The sequence below is a fragment of the Ruditapes philippinarum genome, unplaced genomic scaffold (assembly GCF_026571515.1).
Source record: "Ruditapes philippinarum isolate M1 unplaced genomic scaffold, ASM2657151v2 ctg744_1_1_1_1, whole genome shotgun sequence".
In the NCBI taxonomy this organism is placed as follows: Eukaryota; Metazoa; Mollusca; class Bivalvia; order Venerida; family Veneridae; genus Ruditapes; species Ruditapes philippinarum.
The window spans coordinates 51,421-71,942 of NW_026862771.1; the positions used below are offsets into that span (position 1 = coordinate 51,421).

A 20,522-nucleotide genomic window follows, 5' to 3' on the forward strand; every position below is an offset into this window, starting at 1 on the left:
CCGTCTGTCCGTCCGTCTGTCCGTCCGTCTGTCAGTCCGTCCGTCCACAAAACTGGATCCCGCGATAACTTGAAAAGTCCTGAAAATATTTTTATGAAACTTGATATATGGATAGATGGCAGTATGGAGATTATGCACGTCTTTTTCTTTTCTTCCTATGTTGAAAATTCTGGTTGCTATGGCAACAAATAGGCTGAAAATATGGCAAATTTTACACATAAACTGGATCCAGTGATAACGCAAAAAGTACTGGAAATATTTTTATGAAACTTGATATATGGATAGATGGCAGTATGGAGATTATGCACGTCTTTTTCTTTTCTTCCTATGTTCAAAATTCTGGTTGCTATGGCAACAAATAGGCTGAAAATATGGCAAATTTTACACATAAACTGGATCCAGTGATAATGCTAAAAGTACTGGAAATATTTTTATGAAACTTGATATATGGATAGATGGCAGTATGGAGATTATGCACGTCTTTTTCTTTTCGTCCTTTGTTGAAAATTCTGGTTGCTATGGCAACAAATAGACTGAAAATATGGCAATTTTTACACATAAACTGGATCCAGTGTTTACGCAAAAAGTAATAGAAATATTTTTATGAAATTTGTAATATGTGTAGATGGCAGTCTGGAGATTATACACGTCCTTTTCTTATCTTCCTATGTTGAAAATTCTGGTTGCTATGGCAACACATAGACTGAAAATATGGCAAATTTTACACATAAACTGAATCCAGTGGTAACTCAAAAAGTACTGGAAATATTTTTATGAAACTTGACAAATGGGTAGATGGCAATCTTGAGATTATGCAGGTCTTATCAGTTCCCCCTATTTTGAAAAAATATTGGTTGCCTTGGCAACAAATAGGCTTAAAACATGGCAAATATAACAATATTTGTGACTAGTCAAAAAGAGCTGAAACTTTTTATGAAATTGCATCTTTAATTCCAGAGTTATCTCCTCTTTAAGAATTTTGCTTTTTAAAATGTTATATTTTGGTAACAGGGATGTTTCAAATATTAATACTTTAGAGTGTCCTTCAGTTCGTCTGTCTGTCTGTTCATAAAAACTTTTTCCTGTGATCACTTTTAAAGAACATTTCCAACAAATTTACTTAAAATAGAGAAAAATTTACACATTAGTGAATGGCCAATGGCCCTTCAGAATGCTGATGGGGTTCTATCCGGTAGGGGACTTATGGATTGCTTGCAATACTATGATAATTGCTTGTTTTATTTTGGTATATTTATTTATTTATTTATTCTCATTGTTAGATGTTGCCATTAGTTTGCCATTAGAAAAAGGCATTTTTTTCTCACTTATTTTGTCAATTCAGTATTACTTCCTGAATGACTACATGTATTTAATACTACTGTTAAAGGTGGTGATTATTTTGAAACTTCTTATTTTGATATTTGTCTCTCTGTATACTTGCATAAATGATCTTTTAAATCAATGACTGTCCACTGTCTGTAATTGTTTCAAGTGACACCTCTGAAGATACAAATGGTTAAAATTCCAGGGATCATGCTTAGATGTTCCTTGCATGAAGTTTTTTCTGAATTGTTCAATTTTGAATGACATTGGTCCATTTTATGACTACCAAGGTTACATTATGCTAATATAGATTTTGAAAGTTGAATTTTTTATAAATCTTTCTCAAAAATTAGAGCTTAAATATTAGGTATGCAGCAATATTTAGTGGACCATTACCATGTTTGTTCAAATCATAATCTTATGAATGGTCACAACCCAATGGTCACCAAGTGATTTTATGAAGATAAATATAGGTTAACTAAACCAAATGACTTCCTTATGATTGGAAATTTTGCACACAAGTTATTAGTCTAGACCTAAATCAAGTTGAACATTAATCTCTAAATTTATTTCCAGTCCCTTCACGTCTAAATAGACCTCAGTGGAGTCCTTTGCAGTAATTTTTTAACCATTTGATCAAATTATACCCCTAGGATCACAATTAGTCAAATCCATTTTTAGCTCAACTATACGAAGTATATGGAGAGCTGTCCTACTCGCCCCGGCGTCCGCGTCCAGATTTTAGATTAAAGTTTTGGTGCAGTAAAATATTTTTCACTATAACTTTGTCATTTCTTAAGGTATCAACTTCAAACTTCAAATATATGTTCCTTATCATCAACCACATCTTATGTGACAAGGTTCATAACTCTAGCACCAATATTTTCAGATTTATCTCCCCTTGAACTTAGAATTTTCCTTAAAAAATACTATTTCTTACTGTTTCTTCTTTATTTCTTAAGGGACCAACCTCATACTTCAAATAAATTTACATTATCATCATCCCCATCTTATGTGACAAGGTTCATAACTCTAGCACAAATATTTTCAGATTTATCTCCCTTTGAACTTAGAATTTTCCTTAAAAAATATTATTTTTTACTGTTACTTATTTATTTCTAAAGGGATCAACTTCATACTTCAAATATATTTACGTTATCATCATCCACATCTTATGTGACAAGGTTTATAACTCTAGCACCAATATTGCAAGAATTATCTCCCCATAAACTTAGATTTTTTTACTAGAAAAATGTTATTTTTTATTATAACTTTTTTATTAGCTCACCTGTCACAAAGTGACAGGGTGAGCTTTTGTGATCGCTTTTCGTCCGGCGTCCGTCCGTCGTCCGTCCGTCCGTAAACTTTTACTTTAAATGACATCTCCTCATAAACCACTAAGCCAATTTCATCCAAACTTCACAGGAATGTTCCTTTGGTGGTCACCTTTAAAAATTGTTCAAAGAATTTAATTCCATGCAGAACTCTGGTTGCCATGGCAACCGAAAGAAAAAACTTTAAATATCTTCTTTTAAAAAAACGTAAGAGCTAGAGCTTAGATATTTGGCATGAAACATCTTCTAGTGAGTGTCTACCAAGTTTGTTCAAATAAAAGCCCTGGGGTCAAAATTGGCCCCGCCCCGGGGGGTCATTGATTTTCCCTATATACATATAGTAAAAACTTAAAAAATCTTCTTTTAAAGAACCAAAAGAGCTACAGCTAAGATATTTAGCATGAAACATGTTCTAATGGGTGTCTACCAAGTTTGTTCAAATAAAAGCCCTGGGGTCAAAATTGGCCCCGCCCCGGGAGGTCATTGATTTTCCCTATATGCATATAGTAAAAACTTAAAAAATCTTCTTTTAAAGAACTCAAAGAGCTATGGCTAAGATATTTAGCATCAAACATGTTCTAATAGGTGTCTACCAAGTTTGTTCAAATAAAAGCCCTGGGGTCAAAATTGGCCTGCCCCAGGGGGGTCATTGATTTTCCCTATATGCATATAGTAAAAACTTAAAAAATCTTCTTTTAAAGAACCAAAAAAGTTAAAGCTAAGATATTTAGCATGAAACATGTTCTAATAAGTGTTTACCAAGTTTGTTCAAATAAAAGCCCTTGGGTCAAAATTGGCCCCGCCCCGGGGGGTCATTGATTTTCCCTATATACATATAGTAAAAACTTAAAAAATCTTCTTTTAAAAAACCATAAGAGCTAGAGCTTAGATATTTGGCATGAAACATCTTCTAGTGAGTGGCTACCAAGTTTATTCAAATAAATGCCCTGGGGTCAAAATTGGCCCCGCCCCGGGGGGTCATTGATTTTCCCTAAATACATATAGTAAAAACTTAAAAAATCTTCTTTTAAAGAACCAAAAGAGCTACAGCTAAGATATTTAGCATGAAACATGTTCTAATGGGTGTCTACCAAGTTTGTTCAAATAAAAGCCCTGGGGTCAAAATTGGCCCGGCCCCGGGGGGTCATTGATTTTCCCTATATGCATATAGTAAAAACTTAAAAAATCTTCTTTTAAAGAACTCAAAGAGCTATGGCTAAGATATTTAGCATCAAACATGTTCTAATAGGTGTCTACCAAGTTTGTTCAAATAAAAGCCCTGGGGTCAAAATTGGCCCCGCCCCAGGGGGGTCATTGATCTTCCCTATATGCATATAGTAAAAACTTAAAAAATCTTCTTTTAAAGAACCAAAAGAGCTAGAGCTAAGATTTTTAGCATGAAACATGTTCTAATAAGTGTCTACCAAGTTTGTTTTAATAAAAGCCCTGGGGTCAAAGTTGGGGGGGCCTATATACAGGTGAGCGACCTCAGGGCCATCATGGCCCTCTTGTTTTTAAAGGTATCTACCTCTAACTTCAAATACTTATTCCTTATCATCAATTACATTTTATCTGACAATGTTCATAACTCTTGAAACAATATTTACAGATTTATCTCTCTTTGAACTTAGGATTTTCTTTAAGAAATATAATAACTTCTTTACTTTTTAAGGTATCTTCTTCAAACTTCAAATATATATTTCTTATCATTACACAAATGTTGTGTGGCAAGGTCCATAACTCTAGCATGACTATTTCTAGAATTATTCCCCTTGATCTTGGAATTTATGTTAACAAATGTTATTTTTTTACTATAACTTAATACATAATTATACATAATTGATTTTTCTTTCATAGTTTTGTCCTCCTTACTGTGTCCAGTATTTTATTAGTCGAGCTTTGCTGTCTCCTGTGACAGCTCTTGTTCTCTATAGTGTCTATGACCTAGTGACCTACTTTTTCACACTTTTCGAGCTAAAATCTTCAGATTTAGACCACACATACAGTGATGTGTGTTAGAATTTACTTTGACATTTGATGACCTTGAACTTTAGCCAGTGACCTACTTACAGATTTTCAATCTATGGCTCTGTAAATTTCGAGCATTTCAAACAATGGTTTATAGATTAGGGAATGAGGCCATTATGGCCTTCTTGTTTATGTTTAGTTCTGTAAAGTTTCTTGTATTTTATGGAATGTGGGAACAAAATTGCCTTGTATGCATTTATGTTAAAATGATGAAATAAAATGTTTATTGTTGTGTTTAGAAATTGCTATTTCATAAATATTAGTGAAATATATATTTTTACAATCAATCATTTGTTTTAATTTTTATTCATTCCTTTATATTAAAGATGACCTTTTTAAAGGGGTCAAGGACATTTGATCAAGGTCATGATGATTTTCATAAAGCTGAGGTGTAACATTGGATGTGCATATTGATATTAGCAATCAATCCCTCTAAGAGTATACATAATGTATATACATCTTTACTACTTGTAACAGCCATCCTGTTAGCTTAATAGGTAGAGCATTATGGACTGTGAATCATGCTACTCCAGTTTAATTCTCAGACAGTGCCAATTTGTAACTTTTGAAAACTTGTTTACAAAAAACCAGTAGGTAAATAACTTCAAATCATTATCACTTGATCACTTGGATACAGTTGATCAGATTTTATAACCATTTACATGTGTAAACAAGAAAGAGTAAAGTAAACATAACAAAATATTTATATAAGTTTTATTGAAATAAAGTTCTTTAACAAGTAATGATGACTTTTGTAAGGATATAAATCAAAGAAACAATAATAGTTTCACATAAATTACACCAAAATACAATCTTCAACAGTCAAAAATAAACACCTTTGAATGTGCATGCTTTCTTTTTGTAACTAGTGTGCTCAATATAAATATACATCTACTCACAATTATGTCATTAAACTTGCAATCAAATGCATGTTACTTTTGATGGTTCAAACAAATGTTAACATTCAGAAACAAGTTAAAGTAATATAACCTACAAACAAGCTACGGAGATGAAAACAATAGGATTCTACAAGTTTATTTTTAACCCACATAACTACTGGTATAGCTATGATAATAAAAGAGTAATAATACACAAATGATGCCAAAACATTGTAAGTATATAAATTTGGTGTCTACAGTGTAACAATGATCTCAAAACTTTTATATACAGGGTAGACTTGAATGTAAAAGTACTGATAGTTCAGCATTAAGTAGCGGATATTATATAAACAAGGAACAGTTTTAACATGACTATGTAAAATAGAATACAACAACACAGAGAAGATACTGGTAATTTGTTATTGCTAAAAACATCAATTCATATTCTATGCAACGGTTACTGTAATGCTTCATTCAATATATGTAGCACCAAAATTATTAAACACCTAGATAGTGAAGATAAATATTTGATGGAATACTTTAAGACAAACCATAAAGCTGCATGTATCCAGATCATGAGACGAGCCAAAATATTTCAAGAAAATCAAACTTGAGAAAATGTACTAAGATTTTAAGAAAAGTAAAAGTTTCAAGTAATAATTTAAATGTTTTGTGCAATAAATGACTGATTTTGATATTTCTATGCAGTAAGGGCAATTTTTGCATTTTTGACCTCTGTTTGGTAATTTATGTGGATTTAAGTGCGGCTTGCAATGTGTAAGTTACTTCTAAGTCCACTTCAAAATATTTTACTCTTAAATACATTTTTTCATAAAAATAAACATGAAACTGGCGGCATGCTGCTTTAAAGATTACAAACACTAATGATTCTGTAAATATCAAATAATGGGGTAATAACTTTAAAAAACTGAAGCCAATCTCTCTTTCTTTAGACAGTTCTCACAATACCTAAATAAAGAATATTTGTCATTAAGGGATGACATTATTTGAGAAAATACCCATAATAATGGAGATGTACCCAAATGCTCACTAGGGTATGTCATCCAGAGCTAGTAGCAAGAATAATGGACATGTACCAACAGTTACTGTTCAGTCTGACCAAAAACTCTTTTGCTGGCAACTCAAGTTAAGCATTAGCCTGCTAGGAGCGAGCTGCTGAATCTACCCATGCAATCAGACCTGACAAAGACCTACCAGCATGTCCATGCTGTCTTATCATAGTCTACTAACATGTAGTATTGAGATTCATACTAAAGTCATGAACCTACTGACATGAAATAAGAAAACAAAGCAAGACATCATTTGACATTGTATACAGTGTCAGAACTATATTTAGTGACATACATAATGATTTAAACAGCATTTTGCGAATTCAGAAAACAAGAAAACCAGGAAACTAAAGAGATAAAAAGTCATAAACACCTGAAAACATATTGCTAGGTAGAAATATTTCTGTAATAAAAATAGGTACATCATAATTTTATATGTAATGTTATCATCTATTACTATTAATGCTGCACACTTTCAAGTCGCTATTGAAATTTAAAAAACAAACAAAAAAACTAAATCATTTTATAAATGTATAAAAATTTACAATACAGCTGAGCAATTGCATGTATTATGCCAAATGTTACAGGATTTACTTTTTTATCACCCTCTTTATACTCTGTGAAATGCTCATTACAAAAGCCTTAATCATTTTCATTTCTCAAACACTTTTCATTTTTGGGTATCTTCTTACAATTTCAAAATAAAGTACTCATTGGCAATATAGCTTAACCACCCTTTAATCCTTTTGCTTTTTGGTAATCAGTACAGTTAATGTGAGTACATGTATTGGTATATTGTATGGTAGTCCATTATTCCATTTTGTCTATACCCTGCTAATTTGATGACAAAATTTTAATTCTATCATATTCAGTGCCACTTTAAATTCATTAATTAAATCATCATAACACACATATTCCCCAATTCTTAAGAAGAAAAACAATATTATAATGAGGCATAATGTATCTTAAATAACAAAAGTATGGGTTACTTCCACATATTTTCACACTCCATACATAGTATCTCTGGATATAAAATGCACAAAAAAGCAACAATCTGAAAGTGTGCAGCATTAAATAACTATAAAAAATTATTAAAATCAAAGTTCTGTCTATATAAATAATGTTCTACAGTTTTTCACAATACATATATGTATGAAATTTACTGAAAAAAAAACCAACAATATCACCCATACTTGCAAAAATAAAACTTATGCCCTATACACGAGTCATTTCAATTTATAACTAATGTGCCATAACTGTAAATATTTATATAACTAATAAAAGGGAAGTTTTTTTTCAAGTTTAGAACCACTCTGTTACCTTTATTCTCTGTCATACTCTGGTTGAGTAACTAGTTCTTAACCTATGTTAGTCTTGCTTCTCTTCTAGTACTATTTAACCTTAATTTACTTTCTGAACAAAAATTCCTTAAACCTACATTGGAGGGGAAAATAGCCAAGGGCATCCATTAGTGGAAGTTTCAAAACTTCATTTACATTTGTATTTCTTAATTTTTGCTTTTTCTTCTTTACCTAAATAATGTGACTTCCAACTTCCAAGTTTTGAAACTTAATGGAAGCCCTGAATTAGCCAAGAGCAAAATTATCTCGGCATAATTGGGATTTCAACTCCTATAAACTAAGTCTTTAAAACTTTTGCTTGCCATACTAAGCTCCTTTAAGTAGACCAAGAAAAGACAACATGTGGGTCCTTGTTTGCACCTGCATGGCATGTCATGTTCAAAATTAAAACATAATCATATGATCTGTGTGCATATCATCTCTCACTTGGTCTTGTGTCAAAAAGTTTGATAGTCAAAATATATATTTCTTGAGTAGACAGAAATATGCGTATCACATTTACACATATTTACTATGTGAAATATAAAAAAATCTTCATTATTTAAACTCCTTTGTGGAAAAATGTCTTTCAATTCTAAAACAGTTACTTTTGATATTGAGGTATTTGTTACATGAAAAGACAGACCATCAGCTCTTTACAACAAATTCAGGTTTTCATATTTGAGTTTTTATCAAGAGGTAGTCTTAAAATGAATGTTACACTGTACTGAATAACAAATAATCTAACAACAATTATGACAGAAACATTGATGTATTCATTGCAATAAATTATGCATAACTGAGAGACGACAATCCAGTATGAGGAATACGTGTATTTCTATATTAGCTCTACCTGCCAATGTCACAAGTAAAAGAGTCCAGCCATACTATTGGGTGCTTGACTTTTCCTTTTTTGCTGACAATAAATTCTCTTTTTCTAATTTAAAATCAAAAGCACATGGGTATATATTACACATATAATGCCATCTAAAGACTGATCGATCTAAAAATATTGCTAGTTTAGATTGAAAAAGTCATGCATGTTGAATTTATTTGCTTAATGCTATATAGACAAGTCAAGACATGATTAATTTCAGTTCAATAATACAGTGTTTTTTCAAAAATACTTGAATTTATATAACAAAATTAATGATTTTTTATTTCATCTTTAAATAGGATCAGTAAGTGAACCCTTTCAAAAAGATGTCTTTCTCTCTTTTTTCAAAAAAAGTGTCGAAAGTTGTCAATAACAATTCAAAATTTACCTAATTTGAGGCCCATATTAAGCTAAGACAAGATAAAATCATAATTTAGCACTGGCATCTTCATGTTAAATATATATTGCTAGCACTGGCATGTTCATGTTATATATATATTGCACAATTATATTTTGTTTGTCATGGTAACATTAACCACTACACTAAATATACAAATTAGTCCCTGTGACAACTGCAGATATCTCAACAACTATATGCATGCTACCAGAAAATAGCTTTATAGGAGACTTCATAGTCAATTGGCTACTTAAGTCTTGAGTTTTAATATCAAAATTCTTTAAATTGACGGTATTAAATTTAAAGTAAGTCAAATCCATTTTATATACAAACTGGGTTTTAAACAGACAAACAAAAGAATGCTCTTGAAATTATCATTATAAACCTTGTAATATAATATATTATTTTGATTTATGTGTAAAAGTATTTTCATGCAATATTTTGTCAGCTTTAACTTAAAAGTAACATATTCATACTTGTGTTTTTTACATACAATTGTATTGTTATATAGGTCATTACCTTGTTATACTTGTCAACAAAACTTCTCAGCTAACTTACTGTAATTTATAACACTTAACACCACATTATATTAGAACTGTATGACTATAAATTGTATGTATACAATTCTATGTTGAATAAAATATATGTTATATTATATATATTGAAGAACAACTGATCAATGTTCAAAGAAACATATACACCATACATATACATGAGGAAGCAATTATATTGTTGGTGTAGTTGTAACTAGTGATCTGATTTAGGCTGCAATGATGAATCATTATCACATTTAGAATATTGCGCGATACAAATTACATAACAAGAACAATAAAATTATAACTGTACAAAAAACATGAATATGTTATAACTTATTGAACAATCACACATAAATATTGAACAATAAGCGATTTATTGGTCAATAAGACTAGACTATTGAACAATAAGTGATTTATTGGTCAATAAGACATGAATATTGAACAATAAGCGATTTATTGGTCAATAAGACATGACTATTGAACAATATGCGATTTATTGGTCAATGTGACATGACTATTGAACAATTAGTGATTTATTGGTCAATAAGACTAGACTATTGAACAATAAGTGATTTATTGGTCAATAAGACATGAATATTGAACAATAAGTGATTTATTGGTCAATAAGACATGACTATTGAACAATGAGCGATTTATTGGTCAATAAGACATGACCATTGAACAATAAGTGATTTATTGGTCAATAAGACATGAATATTGAACAATAAGTGATTTATTGGTCAATAAGACATGACTATTGAACAATAAGTGATTTATTGGTCAATAAGACATGAATATTGAACAATGAGCGATTTATTGGTCAATAAGACATGACCATTGAACAATAAGTGATTTATTGGTCAATAAGACATGAATATTGAACAATAAGTGATTTATTGGTCAATAAGACATGAATATTGAACAATTAGCAATTTATTAAACATTAGGACATGAATATTTTACAAAAAATGTCTTGTTAATCAATAAGACATGAATATCAGAAAATCTGTCTTAATGAACAAAATAATATGAATATTCATCTCAGTGATTTTTCTCACTTAATTGGGAAGAGGCCTTTTTTCGGAGTCTGTTATATAAGTAGGAAAATCACTGCATCTATATACATGTACAGTACATGTAATGTAACCTACTGGACATATAACTTACTTAACAATAATTCAAGAAAAATAATACACAAAATTGCTCTCTGAGCAAGGTAACAACTGACGATAACAATATATTCATCTAATTATCTACTAAAGGTATAATTTTAACAAGTGAGTAAAGCTAAGGTGAGCTTATAAGGGCAAATACTGTAATGATAAGGCCATATGACACAGTAATACTGGTAAGTTGTAGCAAAAACATTAAGTTAAATATGTCTGACAAACTTGTTTACTATTTCTCGTGAACTTTGTTCTCTTTTTCCATGTACTTTGTTAATTTGCTTTATGAGCTGTCACTTTTGTGAATCTTCTTTCTTAGTTATTATACATTAATCTTTTCCTCTTACATGAGACTTATATTTTCAACAAGCATTGTTCATGTTAACCCTTAGCTTGCTAACAGCAACTGCTTCTACCCATGCGACCAGTACTGACCCCCTGATGATCTGCAGGGATTCAGCCAGTACTGCCATGTTGTCTGAACACAGTCTGCACTATTCAGTCACTATATTATATTTTGAAATTTTTCCTATATAGATGATGAATGGTTACATCATGATTAAATACCGGACAAGGCTATTTAAGATATTTGGCATAGATTGGTTTTACAAGTTTTGTTCATTTTAACAAATTTCCTTCTGTGTATTTCACTTAACAATGAATGGATTTTGTTCATTTTAACAAGTTTCCTTCTTTGTCATTTTGCTTACGATAAATAAATTACATCAAGAGGTTTTCTGTAAGTAATATTGAAAACGTTAGGGAAACACATGATGATCCTTACAATTGCATAACATGTTTTAAAAAAAAAAAAGAACAAGAAAGACTTAATGTATGTTAAAACTTTCAATTGTAAATACAAGTTTCTAGTTGATTCCTGTATAATATGATATTTGAGGCAAATTACGGTACTAAGGCATACCCTGAGAAAATTATAAATTTCCTGACAAAAATGTTGACCAGCAGTTTTCCTTTCTACAAAAATTTTACAGCATTCACAAGAGTGACATTTAATTAGACACATAGTCAAATAATTTATCCACTTTGAATACATCACTTAAATTCCAACAAATGTCAAGAGTAAATTCATTTTGAGTATTTATCAAATCATAATAATAATCATTTGTTGTTATATTTCATAGGGGACTCCCAAAAATAGCTTTCAAAAATACAGTGAAAAGAAGATTTTGTTAAAAAAAACAAAAAAACTTAAAAAACATGAAATGCTCCATTTTTAACTTTTAATCAAAAACTATATATAAAAGGAGCAGTCAGTAGGACAGTATGCTTAACTATTCTCATTGCTTGATAGTAAAACAAGAGCCTGTATAATGCAGAATTTTTATGTTAAAAAAGAGCCATAATTAAGTAAAATTCCATGTTAGAGTTAAGGGTCTTAGATAGTGACCTCCTATTATGCTCTCAAATAAGAGTGTAACATTTCAATGCATTCCCTTCAGTAGTTTTGAAGATACCAACTTACATGCAAAAACTTAACCAGTGTGTACCGAAGCCCAATGAGAGGGTGAGCACAATAGCTCTCTCTATTTTTTGAATAGTTGAGCTAAAAAGGACATGAGAAGTTATTTATCTCACAGAACAATAATACTCCAAATGTATCTAATGATAAAAATATATCCAAATTATTTTAAGTCTAGATGTTACAATGGTGCAACACACAAGAAATCAATCTATCTTTTCATTACTTGATTTACAAACAAATATGATGTAAAATATTACTATAGATCCTTTCATTTAAGACCGTATTCAAGTTGTCGCCCTTGGATGACGTCATTGGGGGATATGGTGGACAATGCCGATACAATTAAGTACAATAATAGAGGGATATAAAGATCTTAATCCTTTCTCTTGTAAGATTGGCTGATTGAAATTGCCAAAATTTTGTGTAATTGAATAAGATATGATATAAAAAGGTTGGTGAAATGAATAAAAATGTTTACTATAATATGGTTAACGATTTGTTTTAATAGTAGACCATATTGCTGGGTAACTGATCATGATTACCATTTTCTTAATAATGAAAATTTTACCAGGCAGTTAAATCGTGCTTACTTGCTTATACCAGAGATATAGATAATGTATCTTTGTCTCTGCTAATATACAATGCCCAAAATATATTTTGAGTTTCAAAATTGTAAGGATTCTGTAGTTTCGAAAAACGGCTGCGTAATAATTAATTGCAAGATACTGGTTTATTAAAAATCATTTTGATTTAAACGTTACTAAGACAAAGAAAAACAACATTATAAATCTATGTAATTTCAAAAAAAATGTAAAGGCATAAAAAGTAAAAATTCTTTTGAATGTACATGACTACTATTTGTGTCGGCACAAAATGCACTCTCAAAAAATCGTACATCACACCAATATATTTAAGCTGGTAAAGTAATATTTTCAACTTGATACTTTTTAATTCATACTCTGCTTATCAAATATTTAAAAACAAAATCACAAAAAAAAAACAAAAAAAAACAAGTTGTGAAACACGTTCACAGAAATTCGTTATTAACTGGATTATAATTTTACGTATTTTTGACTGTGCCAGTTGGTAGGACTCTGGATCGAGTATCATATCAGTAAGGCATGACCAATAAAGTCCCTAGGATGATCCATAACAAAATTCGGACCATGAATATTTTGACAACTAACAAAAGTGACGTAATCTGATGTAATGTTATAACTCTAAAAAATGCACCCTGGTGATTTATGATATCACAGCCAAGTGCCGCTTGTAAATACAACATAATGCACCCTGTTAATTAATATGATACGGCCCAGTGGCGCTTATATAATTATACACAACTCTTTATCTATGAGAAAAGGTCTTTATTTTTATAACCATAAGAATAGATTTTTAATATCAAAATTATCTTATTATCGTCTGTTGCTACTAAAATTATAGAAGTCAAAGCCACATGGTTTTCGTTCTTTCCGGAATATTTATAAAATTATATCCTTCACTGGTTCTTTGAAATTTTTTTTATACGGCATAATGAAAACGAATTCAGTAAGTATTGACAGAATGCATTCTGTTGTTGTTCTATTAAAGCTTGAAAAACAATCATTAAAAGACATTGGCAATCTAATTTTCAGGTTTGTCACAAATACGCCGGAATTTTCTAAATGACAGAAAATAACACAGAAAACTAGAAAATGGCCATTTGAATTTATAATAGGTAATTTCAGTGTGTATGGGTGTTTATAAAATATTAAAATTTGATTTAGTTACTAGCTTTTTATCCTGGCATTAGAGAAAAATCTAGATCTGATAAATATATTCACTTTGAAGTTTCGCTGCTTCACTCCTTAGCGAGAATCAATCTCAATCTTTGTTTTTGAATTTTTTTCTATTGTCTTGATATTGAATTTATGCATGCATTCGTAAATTTTTACATGTTATAATCATAATCATAATTGAACGATCAGTATTTACGCATTTAACTTTTCAATAACTAACTTTCTATGTGGCACGCATAGTTTTATCCCCCATTTACGTCACATCCGGTAAGGGAAGTAACTCTTCACTGACTGTTATCGCTTAAATGAAAGGGTCTATAAAACTACAATAAATAGAAGCTATTGAAAGGGGAAAACTTAACAATGTTTCTTTTTACCAAAATAATGGTTTATTATACAGAAATACATCAGACAATTTAACCCAGATCCATCCCTGTCCCCTGGGTAGTCAGGAAGAAAATCAGGGAAATGAGCTGATTTTTCTCCACTGCTCTGTCCTTATACTACCTGGTCAATGTGGTGAATGGCACCAAAATAGTGGGGAAGTATTTTTAACTTGCAGAGTTGTGGCCTTCACTAAAGGTTTGATTAATCCAAAAGTATATATCTGTCTTTTCAGTCCAAGATGGGGTGGAGGCAGGAACTTAAATTGACTGGTACATAATGATATTAAAAATTAACCATGATACACAAACATGCACTCAGAATATCTATATTCCTTATCATTAAAATTTACCTTAATTTATCTTTGAGACTTTAACATGCTCATGAAAACAAACTGACAAAAAAACAACATTTATGTCAGAATACTGAACACGAAAACTCAATTGCACCACTAATGTGACTACCTTAGGTGATTAATTAATTTCAACTAGTCTTGTATTTTAACTTTCAAGTGTTTTACTGTCAGGCTGACATGAATTTCAATGACCGGTTCCAAATATGTAAGATGGACTAGTCCATTTAAGAAATTAAGCTTAAAGGTTAAGAAGCCAATTACTTTAGAAAAAGCAGTCATTTAGAGCTGTCATCGATATCGACAATATCGATGTATCGTTGATATTTTTTTGCCGATCAATAATCGATACACATTTTAAAAAATCGATACTTTTGACTAATATATTAAATGTCTAGAAATTCTAAAATTCACCCAAAATATATACAGAAGCAGTAAATTATATCTAATGTTATGCTTTTGTTATATAGTGGAATTATTTCATAGCAATGGTGACAAAAAATATTGTCTGGAAAAAATCATGCAGTGGACAAGCACTGTACAGAACATGTTTTTGACTGAAATCATTGAAACAGGTATGAAAGTGAATGACAGACAAGTGAGTATAGGATATTATCGATATATCGGTGTATCGTTGATTTTAGTCACTTGATATCGATATATCGTTGATATGCTTTGCACTGAATCAATGACAGCTCTACAGTCATTATTAAATGATAACATTCTACCATGTAATTCCACAGATTGCTCACTGTAATTATGTGCGTAGGTTATACTTAGCTTTAACTTAAATCATAACACTGCAAATATAATTCCAGAGTGAATGTTTTGAATTTGAGCATATAAAGCACCCAAGCAATATAAAGCAGGCTATAACTGTACTTCTGCTAATTTCAAATCATCTTCTTGCAAAAGTTCATCCACATCTTTTAACATAATGTAATCTTTCAAAGCTACTGGAATTGGATAAGGCAGTTCTGCAATACTGTCCGGAACAGCATTCTGAACATGTTTCCTGAATGTTTTACGCGCAAGGTGACTTAAAGATATTGGATATTTGCGCTGATTTTTGCACCAAGTCCCGAGTATGAATGGACACACACGATTTATGTAAACCATCTGTGTCTCCGTCCAATCCCAGCCGGCTGCAGAAGCATACAGAATGAGTTTCTGAAATGTTGTTACCTTGTTTGTTCGACAATGCCAGTAAGAATCCAGGTAATATATCATAGAGTTGACGATGTCACAAAGTCTAACACCGTTTGCAATTTTCAGCAGTTTAATCGTATATTCAGATGCACAGATAAAGAACGGGTCTAAACTCTCTATGTAAACAGGTTGGTATCTATGCAGCTTTTGAAGTAGAAGTTCATGAAGGATCGTAGATACTGAAAATTCCTTTGCTAACAAGATTAATCTATAGATGAATTCCTCGTCACAAAATTTTAATGCTGTTCTAATTATATACATCATAGCGTCTTTACTGTTTGGCTCAGCACCAACTTGTAAAAGGCACTCTATAATTTGCCAGCAAATTGTTTGGCGAGGTTCTAATCTGTTATCAAATGCTGTAACAAGGGCCACATCCAAAGGTGAGAAATTGTGAGCATTAAGACTGTTCTTGTCACACTCTGCTGTAACCAGCAGCATCTTAACCATCTCAATTTTGCTAAGTTTTACAGCAAGAATCAATGCAGTTTCACCTTTTTCATTCAGCTGAATATTTATATCTATTTTCTTTTCTTCGCACAACTTTTTCAGTTGTTCATTCTCATCATTAAGTATTGCATTTTCTATCTCAGCAGATCCATTTAACCATTCTTCATAAGCACTTTCTTCTTCTGAATTAAGTGAACCAGCATCATCATCAGTGTTGCCAGTACTGTCAGCATTACTGCCCATACTACCTGTCTCAGAGTCCCCAAGACTAAGTAATCTGTACCGCCCAACTTGCTGTGAGGCAAGGCTGCGTCTGCGGCCCTGTACGCAGTTTGAGGGTAAAAAGTTACCCCCTATACTCTGCTGATTACCCATATTCCTTCACATTAGTTAACATTGCTCAATCTATCTGAAATAAAGAAATAAGGAGAAATGTTTTATTGTTAATGAATAGTAGTACATAAGATATAATACACATATAAAATAAATAGTGAGAAATGTAAAAGGTTTGCTAAAAGTAAAAGTAGTCTGGCAATCTGTTATGGTGAGATTTGCTAAATCTGGATAACAGCCATATTGAACAGGTACTGGTTGGGGACCACCAAAACTGGACAGCCATCAAACGCGGACGGCCCCGAAAATGCTTAATTTTAGTATTTTCTTTGTTCAGTGGTTGTCAGTCACTTTTTTTATCAACAATAAATGCATGTTTCTGCTTAAATTAAGTAAATAAATTTATTTTAACCTCTGTAAATGGCAATATTTTAATGTCTTTTTCAAGAATGTTGACGTTAAAATTTGGGGGTCAAGAAAGCAACGCCTGACCTCATATACCAGCTATAATCATTTGCAGAGTAAACAATAGAATATCCAAAACTTCAGCATTTGTTGCTGAAATATTGAATATCATGTTAAAAATCAAAACACCCAAGCTTTTATCTGAATTAAATCACGTCATGTACATATCTGTCCGGACACATGGTACTGTAGTGTAGACAATTTAGGTAATTTTGATACCCTCTTTGTCGAGCCTCAGATACAAGTGTCAATACAATCAGAAATGGAACAATATTACTATAATGAGAGGGTAGGTTGTTCCCGTGGATTAGACTGTCAAGTGGAAAAAGAACTTTAACATAATTATAGTAGCCTGTCCCAAAGCTGGGATTTACCTATAGCTCAGCAAGTGGGCATGAATTTTATAGACATGTATGCTGTTAAAATCTTTCTTACCCTGAATGTAATTCAGCTATTAATCTAAATTAAATCAGACTTGTCATCATTGACATGCAGAAATTCTTTTGATGAGCTATGTCTTACATTTTGACACTGGCAAAACAATACTTGTGGCTTACAAAACTTTTCATGACCCTGTTTATTATATATATATATTCTTACATTTATTATTATTTATTTGAAGATCCTGAATTTAATCAAACTCTAAAAATTGTGAAGAATATCTACAGTTGTTGCTGGTTTTTGTTTGTTTGTTATTGTTTTTGTTTGTTTTTTGGGGGGTGGGGTCAATATAAAGTGTAAGTACATGCAAACTATAAAATAAAGTTGATCAGTTTATACAGCCACTGGGACATAGGTCCCAGATATCAAGTACTATGCAAACAGGAAAATATTAGCAGATTAAGTACGAAAATAAAATGAACGAATCGTTCATGAAGTGCAAAATAAGCAAATACAACATAATTAGATACTGATTTTTCCATGATTACATTTCTTCTGATTAAATGCAAAACAAAATTATACCGACAGCACTTTGCAATTTTATCAAACTTACATAACATGTGCAAACACACCAAGTTTCTCCCCCGACAGCTGTCAGTGTCTGTCTTGTCAATTTTGCCATTTTTCTAACGGAAAATACCGGAATTTACCGAAGTATACTTTGGCCTATATACTAAAAATAGGTTATGTGCGCAAAAGCTCAAAAAAAATATATTGAAAATATAAGTATCAATGACAAAAAAGAAAATAATCAGTTAAGCTAACAGTGTGTACTTGAGAACTATATGAGTCTCTATCTTCAGCACTGTGTGGTGTTTTGCTAATACCGCAGTACAGCAGAGACATATAAATGTATTTATATGTCTCTGAGTACAGTACATGTATCACACACACTCGAACATGTCAACTTTTTAGGTATATCCCCTTCTTTATCTCGAGTAGGCTTACGCAAGTTCTGAAATAAAATATCTTATGAGGATTTAATTATAAAAATTGAAAGTGTAAGAGGGTACGTTTAAAAGTTATGTAGATCTAGCCTACCGTGGCACAGAGGTGACATGCGTGTGTGTGTTTTTATTAATCTCGTGCGCACGAGATAATTTAGTGGTACGCACGAGATACTGTGTCGTGGCCACGAGTTACCAAGTAGAGCACAAGTTACTTAGTCATGCGCACGAGACAATTAAGTCGTGACCACGAGTTACTAAGTCGTGGGCATGCGCACGAGATACTATGTCGTGGCAATGAGTTACTAAGTAGTGCGCTATTAAGTCGTGTGCACGAGGCCTCAACAGACGGTAGGATTTAGCTGTACAGCACTAATTAGAGATAAGATGTACAATTTTCAAAGCTATACAACACTTGCATTCATCTATGTCGTGGCAATGAGTTACTAAGTAGTGCGCTATTAAGTCGTGTGCACGAGTTACTAACTATTGCGCTAGAGTAATAATATCTGTCATATTTTGCGGTTCGGATCGGAATATCCGTCCCGAGGTGACCCGCCCATTGGGCGGTAACGAGGCTTGCCAAGTTACCGCCCATGGGCGGGTGACCGAGGGACGGATATTCCGATCCGAACCGCAAACATATGTCAGATATTTTTTCTTGCATATTCTACCATATTCCATTATATTTTAAATTCTTTATCTTTATTTTCAATGAAAATTTATATCATTACAACCGTAACTACTTTCATTCAACAGCGTATGAATTACAAAATCATTCATAACGGTAAAATGACGTCATCTTTATCGTGCCATTGTACAGCACGCGACTCATCTGGAACCCCCCATGCCAGATGAAATTTCCGGCATGGGTAAAACTAACGGAAACGCCAGTCTGATATGCAAGAAATTATTATGAGGTGCGCCCGATATAATATGTGGTCACGAGTTACTAAGTCGTGGACACGAAATAATTAAGTCGTGGGCACGAGATAATTAACCAATCAGATTACATAATACATATACAATGATGCCCTGCTTTACCTGCCTGACAGTGCCATTTATACAAGTTATTGATTGGACAAGGATTGTACATTTAGTGCCATTGTGACCCTGATTATTGACCAAATGACCTCAACATTATTAGGTGTCATCAACTGATCAATTGCAATGTCCATACTAGGTTATATAAACCTTGGCTTATTCCTTCTCAAGTTATTCAATAGACAAGGATTTTGCATGAATTATCATGGTCACCTTGATCTTCGATCTTATGGCATCAAACAGCAATATAGGTATCTACTGGCCCTGCCAAATAAATAAACCAGGGCTTATTCCTTCTCAAGTGATCGTATGGGCAATGCCGTTAGTACGTACATACTGATCAACCCTATCATAGGTTGGTATGGTCCCCACAAAGGGCCATAACTTAGTCAAAATTAAAGTCTGATTTATGGGCCTTTGATAGTGTCCTTATATGACCCTTAGGACATTTATCAAGTTTAAAGCGAATGCCATCAGCAGTTTCAAATATTAATGTTCCGTGTAACCTTAACCAGGAATTGTCCGAGTTTAAAAAATTCACACATATATAAATTAAATAACGGGAAATTAAACATAGAAAAATCGCACGAAAAATCGGCACGACGCAGCCGGGACTCGAACCACGGGTCTCAGGATAGCCGGTCAAGCATGCTAACCACTACAACACAACGGCTGAACATTTCCCCGTAT

The 20,522-nt window shown here is 32.2% G+C and overlaps 1 protein-coding gene across 3 annotated transcripts; it reads right to left on the minus strand.

Annotated features, from left to right (window-relative positions):
- Window positions 1-12,460: 12,460 nt before the first annotated feature.
- On the minus strand, window positions 12,461-18,520 carry LOC132720143 (uncharacterized). Of its 3 annotated transcripts, none has more exons than XR_009624306.1 (3): window positions 18,395-18,520; window positions 14,532-17,011; window positions 12,461-12,697 (listed from the first exon to the last, which is right to left on the minus strand). XR_009624306.1 is itself a non-coding variant. In XM_060704175.1 (2 exons), the coding sequence occupies exon 2, from the start codon at window positions 16,975-16,977 to the stop codon at window positions 15,814-15,816; it is 1,164 nt and encodes a 387-aa protein (XP_060560158.1). In that variant the 5' UTR covers window positions 16,978-17,011; window positions 18,395-18,520; the 3' UTR covers window positions 12,988-15,813. The 3 variants fall into 3 exon arrangements, 1 of the variants encoding a protein (XP_060560158.1); XR_009624307.1 differs by having other exon boundaries at window positions 14,532-17,007; window positions 18,395-18,491; XM_060704175.1 differs by lacking the exon at window positions 12,461-12,697 and having other exon boundaries at window positions 12,988-17,011.
- Window positions 18,521-20,522: the final 2,002 nt, after the last annotated feature.